The sequence below is a fragment of the Entelurus aequoreus genome, linkage group LG01 (assembly GCF_033978785.1).
Source record: "Entelurus aequoreus isolate RoL-2023_Sb linkage group LG01, RoL_Eaeq_v1.1, whole genome shotgun sequence".
NCBI classification, from domain to species: domain Eukaryota; kingdom Metazoa; phylum Chordata; class Actinopteri; order Syngnathiformes; family Syngnathidae; genus Entelurus; species Entelurus aequoreus.
Window position 1 is genome coordinate 47470098 of NC_084731.1, and position 16749 is coordinate 47486846.

The 16749-nt window shown below is 41.5% G+C and overlaps 1 protein-coding gene across 2 annotated transcripts in view; it reads left to right on the top strand.

Annotated features, from left to right (window-relative positions):
* The window catches only part of capzb (capping actin protein of muscle Z-line subunit beta), a 33717-nt gene extending 17764 nt beyond the window's left edge, over window positions 1-15953 (top strand). For both annotated transcript variants that reach the window (XM_062053450.1, XM_062053441.1), the window contains exons 3-9: window positions 7936-8057; window positions 9569-9682; window positions 9775-9916; window positions 10034-10150; window positions 10227-10292; window positions 10369-10445; window positions 15145-15953. In XM_062053450.1, coding sequence (XP_061909434.1) covers window positions 7936-8057; window positions 9569-9682; window positions 9775-9916; window positions 10034-10150; window positions 10227-10292; window positions 10369-10445; window positions 15145-15232 — 726 coding nt within the window. In that variant the 3' untranslated portion in view covers window positions 15233-15953. The remainder of the gene's footprint in view (window positions 1-7935; window positions 8058-9568; window positions 9683-9774; window positions 9917-10033; window positions 10151-10226; window positions 10293-10368; window positions 10446-15144) is intronic.
* Window positions 15954-16749: the final 796 nt, after the last annotated feature.

The window sequence follows — 16749 nt, forward strand, 5'->3', positions numbered from 1 at the left end:
TCCTGCAGCCACCAAACCAGATCCCCTCAACGCCTTGACTGCGCCTAGAAATTCTGTCCATAAAAGTTATGAACAGAATCGGTGATAAAGGGCAGCCTTGGCAGAGTCCAACCCTCACTGGAAACGTGTCCGACTTACTGCCGGCAATGCGGACCAAGCTCTGGCACTGATCATACAGGGAGCGGACCGCCACAATCAGACAGTCCGATACCCCATACTCTCTGAGCACTCCCCACAGAACTTCCTGAGGGACATGGTCAAATGCCTTCTCAAAGTCCACAAAACACACGTAGACTGGTTGGGCAAACTCCCATGCACCCTCAAGGACCCTGCCGAGAGTATAGAGCTGGTCCACAATTCCACGACCAGGACGAAAACCACACTGTTCCTCCTGAATACGAGTTTGGACTATCCGGCGTAGCCTCCTCTCCAGTACACCCGAATAGACCTTACCGGGAAGGCTGAGGAGTGTGATCCCACGATAGTTACAACACACCCTTTGGTTCCCCTTCTTAAAGAGAGGAACCACCACCCCGGTCTGCCAATCCAGAGGTACCGCCCCCGATGTCCACGCGATGCTGCAGAGTCTTCTCAACCAAGACAGCCCCACAGCATCCAGAGCCTTAAGGAACTCCGGGCGGATCTCATCCACCCCCGGGGGCTTGCCACCGAGGAGTTTTTTAACTACCTCAGCAACCTCAGCCCCAGAAATAGGAGAGCCCACCACAGATTTCCCAGGCACTGCTTCCTCATAGGAAGACGTGTTGGTGGGATTGAGGAGGTCTTCGGAGTATTCCCTCCACCGATCCACAACATCCGCAGTCGAGGTCAGCAGAACACCATCCTCACCATACACGGTGTTGATAGTGCACTGCTTCCCCTTCCTGAGGCGGCGGATGGTGGTCCAGAATCGCTTCGAAGCCGTCCGGAAGTCGTTTTCCATGGCTTCCCCGAACTCCTCCCATGTCCGAGTTTTTGCCTCTGCAACCGCTGAAGCCACACACCGCTTGGCCTGTCGGTACCTGTCCGCTGCCTCAGGAGTCCTATGAGCCAAAAGAACCCGATAGGACTCCTTCTTCAGCTTGACGGCATCCCTCACCGCCGGTGTCCACCAACGGGTTCTAGGATTACCGCCACGACAGGCACCAACTACCTTGCGGCCACAGCTCCAATCAGCCGCCTCGACAATAGAGGCGCGAACATGGTCCATTCGGACTCAATGTCAAGCACCTCCCTCGTGACATGTTCAAAGTTCTTCCGGAGGTGGGAATTGAAACTCTCTCTGACAGGAGACTCTGCCAGACGTTCCCAGCAAACCCTCACAATGCGTTTGGGCCTGCCAGGTCTGTCCGGCATCCTCCCCCACCATCGCAGCCAACTCACCACTAGGTGGTGATCGGTAGAAAGCTCCGCCCCTCTCTTCACCAAGAGTGTCCAAAACATGAGGCCGCAAATCCGATGACACAACTACAAAGTCGATCATGGGACTGCGGCCTAGGGTGTCCTGGTGCCAAGTGCACATATGGACACCCTTATGTTTGAACATGGTGTTCGTTATGGACAATCTGTGACGGGCACAGAAGTCCAATAACAAAACACCGCTCTGGTTCAGATCCGGGCGGCCATTCTTCCCAATCACGCCTCTCCAGGTTTCACTGTCGCTGCCAACATGAGCGTTGAAGTCCCCCAGTAGAACGAGGGAATCACCCGGGGGAGCACTCTCAAGTAATCCTTCGAGTGAATCCAAAAAGGGTGGGTACAAACCACAGTCAGGACCCGTTCCCCCACCCGAAGGTGGAGGGAAGCTACCCTCTCGTCCACCGGGTTGAACTCCAACATGCAGGCTCTGAGCCGGGGCGCAACAAGAATTTCCACCCCAGCCCGTCGCCTCTCACTGCCGGCAACGCCAGAGTGGAAGAGAGTCCAGCCCCTCTCGAGAGAACTGGTTCCAGAGCCCTTGCTGTGCGTCGAAGTGAGTCCGACTATATCTAGCCGGAACTTCTCCACCTCCCGCACTAGCTCAGGCTCCTTCCCCCCCTTTTTTAAATGTATTTTGTAATTTATGATTGGCCTCACGCGGGCCGGACAGGGACGCACAAAGAGCCGGATGTGGCCCGCGGGCCGCAGAATGCCCAGGTCTGCTCTAGGAGAAACTGGGTAACACATGGCACACTGATGAAGCTTACCCTGTTGTTACTATAACAATCTACAAGGTTAATATAGGTTGCTTCTCTTTCTTCCCCTCTATTTTTCTGCATTCTTTTGTATCTGTAGTTATCATTACGTATATGTATTGTTGCATTTGAACAACTGTATTGTTGATAATAGAGGTACATTATTGGTATTGTTCATTATCAATAACGCTATTTCTATTGGTATTTGTATTGCTCCATTTGTAGTGTAATAATGCTCATTGTCATTTCTGTATTATTATTTATTTCGCTAACTGCTTATTTGCTATCACTTTTACCATCATATTTGTACATATCCTATTTGCTGATGTTGCTCTATTGTTGTTGTTGTTTGCTGTTGTTGTTTTTGTCTCTCTATCTAATCCGCCTCTTGTCCCCACAATTTCCCCCTCTGTCTTCCTTTTTTTCTCTTTCTATCCTCTCCTGCTCTGGCCCAGCTGCACCAAATGATAATATAAATACATTTAATAAAGTCAAATACAAATAAGGCAACAAGAGAAGTATCTTACACTTCTCTTTTGTAAAGTAAATCTGAACAGCCGATATGGGCATCTATATCAACTACATGATTCGCCTGAGAAGCTGGACAGGACATAAAAAAAAAGAAATAAACAACAAAACACAAATTCTAACTTCCTCAAAAAGATAAGCATTTTGTGATGTTTAAAAAGCTGCACACTGGTATATTGACTATTGATTGACTCTTGTCAGTTTTAGCACTCTAATATACTCAATGTGTGGAATGATATCCTTGAATAATTATTAAAATGTTGGCTATTTAATAGATTGTATGTTAAATCTTATAATATCTCCGCATTGGTGTCTCTGCGTGTGTTTGTCTGTGTTAAAGCTTTTGTTAAGCACTTGTTAAAGTGCCTTTTTTGATGGCATTGCAAATAGACTCAATGTGTAGCATTCTATATTTGATTAATACTTAAAATGTTGGCTGTTTAGTAGATTGTATGTTTATTCTTATGATGCATCCGCATTGGTGACTGTAGGTCTCTCTCTGTGTGTTTGTTAAAGTGCCTTTGTTTTTGGCATTGCAAATTGATGCCGCTTTAAAACATACTTGAATTGATGTAGACAAAGTTTAGCCCGCTGAGTTTGGCTAAAATTATAGTTATTTTTCAAACAACTTCGTATCACTCTTGTTCCCTAGCTAGCAAGGTAGAAGCTAACACTCTTACCGAGGTTGTCCGACATCATGTCTCCGCTTTAAATACTCGCGTATCACAGATGTACTGCCATAAAAACAAGGTCCGCTTTGCAAAATGAGCAATGTATTCATGTTTTTAACAAGAATAAGAGGGAAGATCCTCAAACTTTACATGTTATCACTGGTGTTGTTTTTGAAAGTGACCCATTTTCGCCCGGAAAAACACAAGTGATGACGTCACGACAATTGTCGACAAATATAGTTGTCGATGACAAATTTTATTGTTGACATTTGTCGACATAGTCGACTAATCGTTGCAGCTCTATTGTAAGTTGTGTGCAAATAATGGACTATATTTTGTTTCAGTAAGTGGATAAACACAGGCTTTTTCATTCACACACCTCAGCAATGTGCAGAGCAACTGCTTTAGTGTTCGTTCTTCCACTTTGCTTCTTTCTCATCATACATAGTGGTATCATACATACATGGTGTAAATGTTTCACTGATTTTTAGTTTGTAGTTTGTTTGTTGTTGCGGTCTTGTTCGCCTCGTAAACAGTTTTTCCCACACTTGACTGGAGGTTTCGGTTTCAGATGCGAGAATTAAGTTTTTTGTTTTGCTACCTTTTTTAAATGAACTTTGCAGCGTGCAGTCATTTCTTCCACACCTGTTACCGCAAAACCAAAGATCTGACACCACTCTTTGGTGTTAGCGTAAGCATTAGCCATGTTTTGCTACAGTAGATGGGCCGCTAAGGAAGTAAGGGTACGGCACAAGCTACGGAAACTTCTGAGGGGCAAAAAGTATGCCAAGGCAAGAGGGGAATTTTCTATTTTTATTTGTTTAATTGTCTGCAACATAAAACTCACATATCTATAAAATTGATATATCGGCAAGGCCTTAGTTACTACTCTTAGTAAGTAATAATATGGCATATTTCTGTTGACAAGTAGATTTTATGTCTCATGTTTTTAATCAGGATTTCTAATACTAAACCCACTAACTTGTACTAGATCTAGTACTGCATGGCCAAAGTTGCCTTAAAACTTTGGCCATTTTATGGTAATCTCAATAAATCCATGATTTATTGAGATTACTTGTAATAAAAAAACCTTGTAGCAGACACCATGAATGCAATTTTACATTCATGACTTACTAAGGGACTCACTAGATCAACAAAATATTTGAGATTTTACAATTACAATATTTACCAAAATGATGTCATAATACTTAAATTTATTTGGAACTTCAATATGGGCAGCACGGTGAAACAGGGGTTAGTGCATGTGCCTCACAATATGAAGGTCCTGAGTAGTCCTGAGTTCAATCCCGGGATCGGGATCTTTCTGTGTGGAGTTTGCATGTTCTCCCCGTGACTGCGTGGGTTCCCTACGGGTACTCCGGCTTCCTCCCACCGCCAAAAACATGCACCTGGGGATAGGTTGATTGGCAACACTAAATTGGCCCTAGTGTATAAATGTGAGTGTGAATGTGGTCTGTCTATCTGTGTTGGCCCTGTGATGAGGTGGCGACTTGTCCAGGGTGTACCCCGCCTTCCGCCCGAATGCAACTGAGGTAGGCTCCAGCACTCCCCGCGACCCCAAAAGGGACAAGCAGTAGAAAATGGATGGATGGATGGAACTTCAACTTGATATATCATACTTATATACACTATCACACTATACACGCTATTTTCTTTAGATTGTATGTTTACAAAATGTTTCTATGTACGAATGCCTTCCAAAGCATCTTAAAATGGTAAAATGTCTTCAACTTCAGGGGGTGGTGACCATCAAAAGGGCCTCCTTGAGCCCCAGCTAATATTTTCAAATCCTCTTTTTTTTTTTTTTTTACCTCACTGGGATCCTGGTACAAGTGGCTGAAATTAGTTTCCACCATCGGGTGGCGCGGCTCACCCCTAATTATGAACACATTTAGATTAATCATGAAATGTATTTGATATATACTGTATATATATACAAGCTCTTCTACCTTAAAGGGAAATTGCACTTTTTGGGCATTTTGCACATTGTTCACAATGTTATGAGAGACAAGAACACCTACGTCTTTTTTTTATTGCATTCTAATCTGTAATAATCGTCTGGTTCTTGGTGGCTAGCAAAGCAGCTAATGGAAGAAATCCATTCTGCCTCTAAATCACTGAAAAATGCATGCAAAAATTGCCAACAATACTTCATTTTCATTCTGTAACCTGTATAATAACCAAGCTGCTATAATAGAAGTACAAATTAAAATTAGATTAATTGTCCAGCCCTAATTTGTTGGCTCGAAGACTCATTGTGTTAAATTCAAAGGCAACAGCGCCTCCTTGCCACGCCTGCTGGATTAAAGATGTTGTGTATGTTCTCAAACTCGAGAAAATTTGTTTGACACTGAATGGTTGTCTTGTGAAGTTTCAGGAAGTATGGGGTGGTTTCCTAAAACATGTAAAAGAGACTGATCTCAAATTTAACCTCGACTGAAAAGTAATTGAAAGGTAGATACTTAATTAGCCTTTTGTCTGCTTTTGTGTATTGCTGCACCGTGTTGGGGACATTCAGGAGTGCAGTTGTCTGTGGCTTGGTGTCAATATTGGCCTGTACCTTTTGGGTTTCTTTCTTTAGAGTTTACTATTTTATTTATTTAACATTTTATATATATATTATTTTTGTGGGTTACTTGTTTGGAGGAGGAAAAAAAAAAAATATATATATTTTTTATTTGTATATGTACAAAATCCAATAAATTATTATATTGTAATTAATAAAAAAAATGTAACTGTCGCCAGATGAACATGAAGCAGTTATTAGATAATATATAAAGAACCAAACAAAAATACTCTCATTTAGTATGATACATTGAGTGAGAATGTACTTGTAGTATGGACAAAAAGGTGGGAAATTATTTTTAATGTATTCTTATTTTGAACTTAATTATTTTGTATGTGTTTTTCACCTTTCTTAAATTTTCTTTAAAAGCCTAACCAGGGACGAGGGCTCCAAATTAGCCTGTGGCTATAAGCCGTATGTACTTCGACATTGGTACCTATGAGTAGCAATGTTTAATTGTACTGTCCCTGTCAAATAAATAATTTCAACAATTTAACACATACACCTTTGAAAATGTATTTTATTGGTTGTTTAATATTTGGACAAACAACTGGTTAGCGTTAAAATACAAACTGTAGATGCTAACATGTCCTCACATATGTTTGAATAAAACATATATATTATTTTCATGATTGTCCGTCCTTAGTGTAATTCGGACTGACGCGCTGCGGCCCGGATCAGCTAACCGGTCGGTAATGTTTTTTAATTGTTTGTTTCGCTGATTCGGTCCACCTTTTTTTTCTTTGCACTAATTTTCTCAGTTCCAGTTGATGTGCAGGATTGTGTCAATCTGTGGACAATCATTGCTTCAATTTAAAGCATAAGAAAAACCGAGAGACGGCCCGTACCTCTAAATACTCGTAAGTTGAGGTACCACTGTCATTTTTAATTAAAAAAATAAAACTAAATAAACAGATTCAAGAATAAATACGTAAATAGGAGTAAGAATCTGAATCTATATTTTGTGCCGTGATGTGGGTAAAACAAAGGAAGTGTTACAAATCACGGTACGCCAAAACAACCCATCATAAGAACTTTTTTTTACCCCAGGCGATCGCTCTGATAAAAGCTGGGAAACAACTCTGGAACTTATGTCACTGATGTACTAACTCGTGTTCACGTCATCTTTTTTTGCTCTAATCACCACTGCACTAATTTCTTTTTAGCCTTACACATAATTGGTATATAAGCACTTGTTTGTTTTTAGTTATTAATATTTATTGTTTACATTGAACAAAGAAAGCACAGTCTATCAAGACAAATTCCTTGTGTGTTGAACATATGTGGCCAATAAAGCTGATTTTGAAAAATAAAAAGAGGACCCCAAACATAAAGAATTTACTGTTTTACCATCATTTATTGAAAGTGCTTGATGCTTTTTACCAAAGCACTTACTGCTGATTCAAACAAACACATCTAAATCAAGCATTCATGCCAATGTAATTGCACCTAGACCCCCCCACTTGCTCGCCTTCCGCCTCTATCTCATTTTCGACTTCACACACTTCCCTGTGTACGGTAGTTAGTGATTATTAGCCATGCTGTCAATCACTTTTGTGTGCCAACATAGCTGTCTGGCACTATGCCGGCTCCATCTCTTGTTGTTTTACTTACCTTTCCTTCACTGCCCTTTTCTTGTCACACACAGCCTACTTCGAGATGTATGCGCAGTGAGGGAATGTGGGATCCTTTTAAAGTAAAACAGGGCCTCTTTTGTGTTTGTGCAATGATGCAGTGGACATTGTGGGCCCATGTCAGTCTGTGAGAAGTCATTTGTACTCCCTTATCCTCAACATAGTTTCTTTCTGGTATTTTATTTCTCGTCCGCCTATTAGGCACGCTGGAATGTCAGCCTTAAATGGAGGCGTTCTCTCATGCTCTGTAATCTTGTTGCTTGAGTTTAACTTTATAATTGTCATTTTGTCTTTGTAAACAAAAACACTGCTGAGTTGTTTCTCCCTGTCTTTGTGTCCAGGTGCCCAGTTTGTGTGAGGACCTTCTCTCCTCTGTGGACCAGCCCCTGAAGATTGCCCAGGACAAGACAATGGGGAAAGACTATCTCCTCTGTGATTACAATCGGGATGGTGACTCCTACAGGTAGATTCTGTAATTGCGACCCGGGGTCAGGCGTAAAACAAGAACACTCATTGAGTGCAAAATGACCTTAAAACGTATCTTGGAATCTGAGATATGTGCATGTGCATATGAGCATGTTGAGTGGGATTCTTGATGTTAAATGAAAATTCAGTCTTGTTTAGACATGAATTAGACTCATGTGTATGGTATGAAAGTACTGTATTGCTTCCCCTGCGTTCACAGGTTAGCTTTTTGTCATGACAGTATACCTTTTTACTGTTTCTTTTTCTGCTGCTTTTTTTTGTTTATTTTATTTTGGGGTGTCCCTATCAGATACTAGTCCAATATCAGCAAAAAAAGCAAAATATTGCAGCTCACTCGTAAAATCTGCAAAATAAGCACTCCGATACAGGAAGTCACATTTATAAAAGGTAAACATGGTAGGCAATAGGCTACTAGGAGCTAGCAATTACAAAACAGTTAAGCACACACGCTAGTAGGGGTGTAACAATTCGTTTTAACGATTCACTCGATATTTGTGGTTACCGATACGATTCAGGGTTAATCTCATTTTCTTATAGAACGATAAGATCCGAAACAATTCAGTGAGTTGGAATCGGTTCAGTAACTTTTTCGCAAAAACAATCCACCAGTGTGACCGAAATTTTTACTGGTTACTGGACACTGCAGTGTACTGCCCCTGGCTAATCAGGTATGTATGTGTGTTGTGAAACGGAGTTATGATGCATTCCTTCATCATAATTTGTTTAAGTGCGGTAGAAGCAGCAAATACGCAAAGCTAACTTACAGTTGTGTAGATGTCACGATGACTCACCTGCTGATGGCATCATATGGCGTCAAAAATAAAATATGTCCTCTTCACTTACCCTCAGTTTACATATAGCGATGTGGAACATGTTAAATCCACACATTTTAGTGTTGGCGCCGCTGGTGAGAAATTTAATTTCCTCATCTGACAAGGAATGGCTCCACTTCGTAGCTAACCCCTAATATAAAACTTAGTAAAATATTTTTGTGTGCGTATACTGTACATATTTTAAGAACAACATTCAACAATACCGTGTAAATTTTGGTCAAAATAACCACAATGTGAAATTTTCATATTGTAACATCCCTATACATACTATTCATTGTTTAAGTAATTTCATTTGATAAAGCCTTTTCTAAATTTCCACACTACAAAATAAGAGCAGTATGTATGGTCCGTGTCAATATCGAATCAATATTGGTATTGGCCAAATAAACAAGGCTCCAATATTTGTATTGTATCGCAAGTGAAAAAGTCGGATCTGGATACCCCTAATGGTCTTTCTACAATTTGGTTGCTGAGTAAACGCATTACCGCAATAAACACTTCCTGTGCCTCACCAATTAATATGCACGCCGTTGGGAATTAGCCATGCCTCAATTTCTGAACTGAACACTGTGTATTGACAAATCCAAGTATGAATACATGTACTATTACACCTTTACTCAGCGCTTTACACCTGTTGTGCTTCCTGACACTTAAGATCACCATGGAGCAATAAGTACGACCCTCCTATTGATGACGGTGCCATGCCTTCATCTCGCTTGAGGAAGCTGGAGATAGACGCCAATAACGCCTTTGACCAGTACAGAGACCTGTGAGTGCCGCTGAAACAGTGTCGCGCATACACCCACCTATATACACACACACACACACACCTGTGTAATGACTGTTTATTTGTTGTTTTAGGTACTTTGAGGGTGGCGTGTCCTCAGTGTACCTTTGGGATTTGGAGCATGGCTTTGCCGGAGTTATTCTCATCAAGAAGGCCGGGGATGGATTCAAAAAGATCAAGGGGTGCTGGGACTCCATCCATGTGGTGGAGGTGCAGGTGGGTCCAATAAAATTAACATCTTCAGGTCCCTTTTAGATTTGCCAGAAAAATACAAAACAAGCATCCAGATGTCAGAGATGCATCCTTAATGAAATGATATGTTGATGCCTGCAGGAGAAGTCCAGCGGACGGACTGCTCACTACAAACTCACCTCCACCGTCATGCTGTGGCTACAGACGACCAAGTGCGACTCCGGCACCATGAACCTGGGCGGCAGCCTCACAAGACAAGTACGGTGTCAAACTCCAGCGAGTGAACCGGCTGGTCTGCTGCCACTCACCAACTGACTTTGCTTCCTCTTCACAGATGGAGAAGGACGAGACGGTCGGAGAGTCGTCACCCCACATCGCCAACATTGGCCGCCTGGTTGAAGTCAGTCTTATGTTTTGGACTTTTTTTTTTGCAAGCTGTGACTCGCTCCTGCTAAGTATTGAATGGCTTGTTGCAGGACATGGAGAACAAGATTCGCTCCACGCTGAATGAAATCTACTTTGGGAAGACCAAGGACATCGTCAACGGACTTAGGTAAGAAACCATAAGGAGACATGTGTGCACTTTCAATTTAAAAGCACCAACATTCAGCATTTTTTTGTCATTGCCAATCCAGTATGCTGCCAAAACCATAATTTATTTATCTTTTCACTACTGTATACAAAGCATACCCTTCCATTCTCTTCAACCCTTTCCTCCCTTGTTTCCATATAAATTTATTTTCCATCTCTATCACCTGTCTGCCCTTCCCCCCTCCCCCCCTTCACCTCTTCTCTGTGCTCTAGATCTATTGAGTCTTTGCCCGATAACCAAAAGTATCGGCAGCTCCAGAAGGAGCTGTCGCAGGTCCTCACCCAGCGTCAGATCTTCATTGACTAGGGTCGGAGGTACAGCCTGTGGCATGGGGAGTGTTGCACGCGTGTGTGAAAAATGTCAAAAAGGGCAAGCTTGCGGACATTGTTAATATTGCTGTTTCTTTACTAAATCTCACCCATTCCAGTGGAAAGTCACAAGCTAATGTGATTTACTATGTCTGATTATTCAAAGCAGATTATCCTGATTTGTATTACTCATTTGCTAGTTCCTTATTCTGGCAAAGTGTGGGGCTAAAAATCATTCACATAAAACAAAATTGCCGAAGGAAGCTGGCTTTTAATTGGATGCTGTACAGCCGACGAGCGTATCTCCAAACAGACAAGTTATGTTGGAATTCGGGATTTTCCGATCAGGGTTTTTTGATGCCGATTCGGATACCGATCATCTATCAGATCTGTCGATACCATCACATGTATTAATTGTAACGTTCACAATGTATTTATGGTGAGTGCTATTGACAGTTTACCAATGTCAACACAATATTTAAACTAGTTCCGTAATCTCTTTTATAACATACAATTGCTTAAGCAAAGCCAGGTAAATAGTACACAATAACTAAACAACATTCAAAACTACTATCTACTAAATATTTTGGTTTTTGGCCTTTAAAGTCCTCCTGTGTCCAGGGAATTATCTGGTTTTGTAAACATTAAGAAAAACAGACACATAATTAGCCTCTTGTCAGTCAGGGTACTGAAAACAAATACAGATTCAGCCAGAGAAGATCGGCCTTTTTGATTGGCATAAAAAGCCTCAATCGTCAATGGCAATCACATACTTTATTAACATCTGCCAATGCTGATCGGTGTCCCATCGATTGGTACATTTAAATCATGATTTGCAGTGCAAAACAACGTGGAGAACATAACTTTTCTCACCCACAGTCATTCTTCAACAAGCACAGTGGTACTTCGGGATATGTGTTTAATTGGTTCTGCAACGCAGTTTGGACCTCAAAAAACTTGTATTTGCGTTTTTAAATGAATTAAAGTCGATTTGTGCTTGGCATTTATGCCGCTAGTTTAGTGATAACATGTTAATGAATGCGCCCTTTGACAGGCTAACAAAAACTAACATCCCAATCGTTTTAAACAAATGAGATCATAACTGAACAACATTTACATAAAAGAGCAAATGCCTTTCTGCTTACAGCCAAACTCTGTGGAAACTAATATTGACGCTAACTTCCTACTACTCAGTCTGCTGCTCTCTGCACTCTGTGCACTGTGCCTGCATGTGTGGTGACTAGCTAGCTACAGAACAAATAACGTAGTCAATGTTTTGTGGAACATGATTGCCATGAGATTGCAGCACCTATATTACCTGGAAGGTGAAGTGTTATCTTGCGAAATGTGAAAAAACAAACGTATTAAAAAAAAAAAATCTAACTTTTTTTTTTTAAATAACTGTATGGGAAGCACTAGATATGCCCTGAACAAAAATATAAATACAACACTTTTGTCTTTTCTCCTATTTTTCATGAGTTGAACTCAAAGATCTAAAACTTTTACTATATACAAAAAATATATATTCCTCTCAAATATTGTTCACAAATCTGTCTAAATCTGTTTTAGTGAGCAATTCTTTGCCAGGCTAATCCATCTCACCTCACAGGTGTGCCTTAGGCTGCCCAAAATAAAAGACCACTCTGAAATGTGCAGTTTTATCACACAGCACAATGCCACAGATGTCGCAAGTTGAGGGAGCGTGCAGTTGGCATGCTGACTGCAAGATGGTCCACCAGAGCTGTTGCTGTGAATTGAATGTTAAAGGCCTACTGAAATGAATTTTTTTTTATTGAAACGGGGATAGCAGATCCATTCTATGTGTCATACTTGATCATTTTGCGATATTGCCATATTTTTGCTGAAAGGATTTAGTAGAGAACATCGACGATAAAGTTTGCAACTTTTGGTCGCTGATAAAAAAAGCCTTGCCTGTACCTGTACCGGAAGTAGCGTGACATCGCAGGTTGAAAGGCTCCTCACGTTTCCCCATTGTTTACACCAGCAGCGAGAGCGATTCGGACCGAGAAAGCGACGATTACCCCATTAATTTGAGCCAGGATGAAAGATTTGTGGATGAGGAACGTAAGAGTGACGGACTAGAGTGCAGTGCAGGACGTATCTTTTTTCGCTCTGACCGTAACTTAGGTACAAGGGCTCATTGGATTCCACACTCTCCTTTTTCTATTGTGGATCACGGATTTGTATTTTAAACCACCTCGGATACTATATCCTCTTGAAAATGAGAGTCCAGAACACGAAATGGACATTCACGGTGACTTTTATCTCCACGACAATACATCGGTGAAGCACTTTAGCTACGGAGCTAACGTGATAGCATCGTGCTTGAATGCAGATAGAAACAAAAGAAATAAGCCCCTGACTGGAAGGATAGACAGCAGATAAACAATACTACTATCAGGAGACACCAAACCAAACACTGGACCTGTAACTACACGGTTAATGCTGTGCCGCCTGTCGAAGCCTAGCAATGCTGTTGCTAACGACGCCATTGAAGCTAACTTAGCTACGGGACCTCGTCAGAGCTATGATTAAAAACATTAGCGCTCCACCTACGCCAGCCCTCATCTGCTCATCAACACCCGTGCTCACCTGCGTTCCAGCGATCGATGGCGCGACAAAGGACTTCACCCGATCTTCGATGCGGTCGGCGGCTAGCGTCGGATCAGGGTCTCAACCCGACTGCAGTTTGTCATCGTAACCGACTTGAGCGGGCAAATACTCACATTTGATGGCGTCTGGCTCGTTGGAGAGGTTGTTCTCTTCACAGATTAATCCCGGTTTTCACTGTTCAGAGCAGATGGCATGGCGCTGTGTGGGAGAGCGGTTTGATGATATCAACGTTGTTAATCGAGTATTCCATGGTGGGGTTATGGTATGAGCAGGCGTATGTTATGGACAACAAACTCAACTGCATTTTATTGGTGGCATTTTAAATGCACGAAGATACCGTGACAAGATCCTGAGGCCCATTGTTGTGCCATTCACTTGAGACCATCACCTCATGTTGCAGCATGACAATGCACGGCCCCATGTTGCAAAGATGTGTACACAATTCCTGGAAGCTGAAAACATCCTAGTTCTTGCATGGCAAGCATACTCACCGGACATGTCACCCATTGAGCTTGTTGGGGATGCTATGGATCGGCATGTACGAGAGCATTTTCCAGTTCCTGACAATATCCAGCAACTTGGCACAGCCATTGGAGGAGTGGGCCAACATTCCACAGGCCACCATCAACAACCTGATCAACTCTATGAAGGAGATGTGTTGCACTGCTTGAGGCAAATGCTGGTCACACCAGATACTGACTGCTTTTCTGATCCCCCAAGACCCCAATAAAGCAAAACTGCACATTTCAGAGTAGCCTTTTATTGTGGGCAGCCTAAGGCACACCTGTGCAATAATCATGCTGTTTAATCAGCATCTTGATATGCCACACCTGTGAGGTGGGATGGATTATCTTGACAAAGAATTGCTCACTAACACAGATTGAGACAGATTTGTGAACAATATTCGAGAGGAATATATATTTTGTCATTATAGTAAAAGTTTTAGATTTCTGAGTTCAACTCATGAAAAATGGGAGCAAAAACAAAAGTGTTGCATTTATATTTTTTTTCAGTATTACTTAAGACTTTTGCAATGTGGCGAGGGACAATTGCATATGCATGTTACATCAGAATGTCAAGGTGACGTTCTAGTGTACTCAGTCATAATTAAGTCATGAAGTGTGGTACATATTTTTTCACAACAAATGTGTTAAATCTCCAAATTGTAAAGTTTTGCTGTCAAAGTTTAAGAGGTGGTTCAAAATAATAGTGTTTACAAAGTACAAAGAAGAAGAATTATGAGAAATACTTCCAACCCTATTGAAAATAAGATATTCTTCATCTCAGTATGTTAATAATGACTGAATTAATTAATTACATATTACAAAATTGTTGTGTATACTAATTCATAGATGTTATTTTATTATATAAAAAGGTCAGTAAATGATTCCATATATTTGTAAACGCTTTGAAGTGGGAAAGGGGTAGGATTAAATAAGCTTTGCTTCTTCCTACTCCTTTTCGGGCATGATGTAAAATGAAATGATATGAAATTGTGTGATGTATTATGATGTAAGTGTGTTCATGTTCGAAAGAAAGAAAGAAAGTGATTGAGAATATATCATGTGTTCTGTGCAGTGTGTGGACTTTTAAAAATACTGTATGTAATAGATGATTATTGTTATTCTCTCACAGATTAGCTTGGTCTTCCCTGTGTGTTTTTTGTGTCATGTTTTGCACACACTTGACTCTCTCATTTGTGTTTGTGTCGCCCTCAGGAGTGTTCAAGGCCTGGCTGACATGTCGAAGCAAGAGGCTTTGCAAAAACAACTCTTCATGGCGCTCAAACAGAAAAACCAAAACTAGAGATGCTCCCGTCGTGTCCGTTTTTTCTCCGCCACCTCCTTCTTTTCCCGTTTCTTTCCTGTCGCTCCCTCTCCCGCCACAATTCCCCCAGTGCTGCCCGCACTCTTGCGTCTTTGTGGGGGAAAAACACGGAAAAAAAGGAGAAGACGCTTCGCTTTTCTCTCATTCTCCTGTCAGGTTTCCATGTGTCTCCACATGCTCTGAAGCCATTCACTCACACTCCCTCCTCATCTCCAATTAATTTAATGACGGTTAACAATCCTTCTGCAGCGTGAGGGTCAGTCTACTTCCAATCTAACCCACCCTCCTGCCTCTCAGTTGGACATGAGCCATGTGACATCATCACCCCTCCCTTAACTTAGATTTATTTGTCCCTTTTATTCTTCCTGACACGCGAGCGGCTTTTTGGCTTGTGTGGGAACATTTGTAACTGTCATCTGTCCGCATGTGTAAGCTGCGTCATAAGAATGACCCTGCCTCTTTTCACCGCACTGTGTATAACATAACTGTTTACCCCCCTAACTCCCTAATTTGATCTCCAGCTCTGCTCAACTTCTACGTCTTTGCTGGGGGATCACAGTTTGTCTTTGTGTCAGTGGGAACCTTTGACTGTTTCCATCTTGGAGGGGAATCTTTGTATTTTGTTTTTGTTTTGTTTTGTAATGCTTATGATTCATATTGTATTAGAGCCTCCAGCAACAATAAAAACGGAAAAAATCTATTCTTGTTCTGCTTGTTTAGGGGATGTTGTGGTTGTCTGAGGAAGAAATGAGGTGCACTACTACTTGTGGTTGAGGTTAAGAGGTGTGCGTCACACAAAATATACGTTTCATATCTTCCCCTTAGAAATAATCCCCTCTGCAGTCATCACGCACTTTCTTGGCCTTCTTTGCCATGTCTTCATGCACTCCTGGAAGGATCGTTCCAGGATCATCTGTCACGGCTATCTTAAAAAAACAGGTTCCCACAATGATCCCCTCCAGCGTGGGAAGGAGGGGGTATAAGACAGATATTATTTTTGTCCCACTTAGCTCTCACTGTGGTACAGAGTCAAGAGGGAAACGTGTTTTTTTTTTTTTTTCCTGTATGTCCAGCACTTGTTTAAAAATAATAAATAAAATAAAGACTTTAAGACTTTGAATTTGCAGTTTCTTGATACAGGTTAGTGATGTGCTTTACATCTGGTAAGGAACTACTTTGTGCTGTTTTTGTGAAAAAATACAGCAAACAGTTTTTGTTTGGACCAAAAATTTCCATTCAGTCATGCAAAAACTATTAAATATATTTTTTTTATTATTATTTTCAAAATAAACAAATACAGCCGGAGTGGCTGCCCCACATAGATGTTGGTAAACCTCACTCTCTGACTGCTTCAAATAGTTTGATCGCTGCTGGGTTATCATTTTCTGGCTTTTATCCTAGTGGCTAGCCCACATATGCGCGCATTGATCTGAGTTCATGTGTGCCGGATAATGCACCCCTGGCGTAGAATGCACCCCCTGACGGGAGTGTTATAT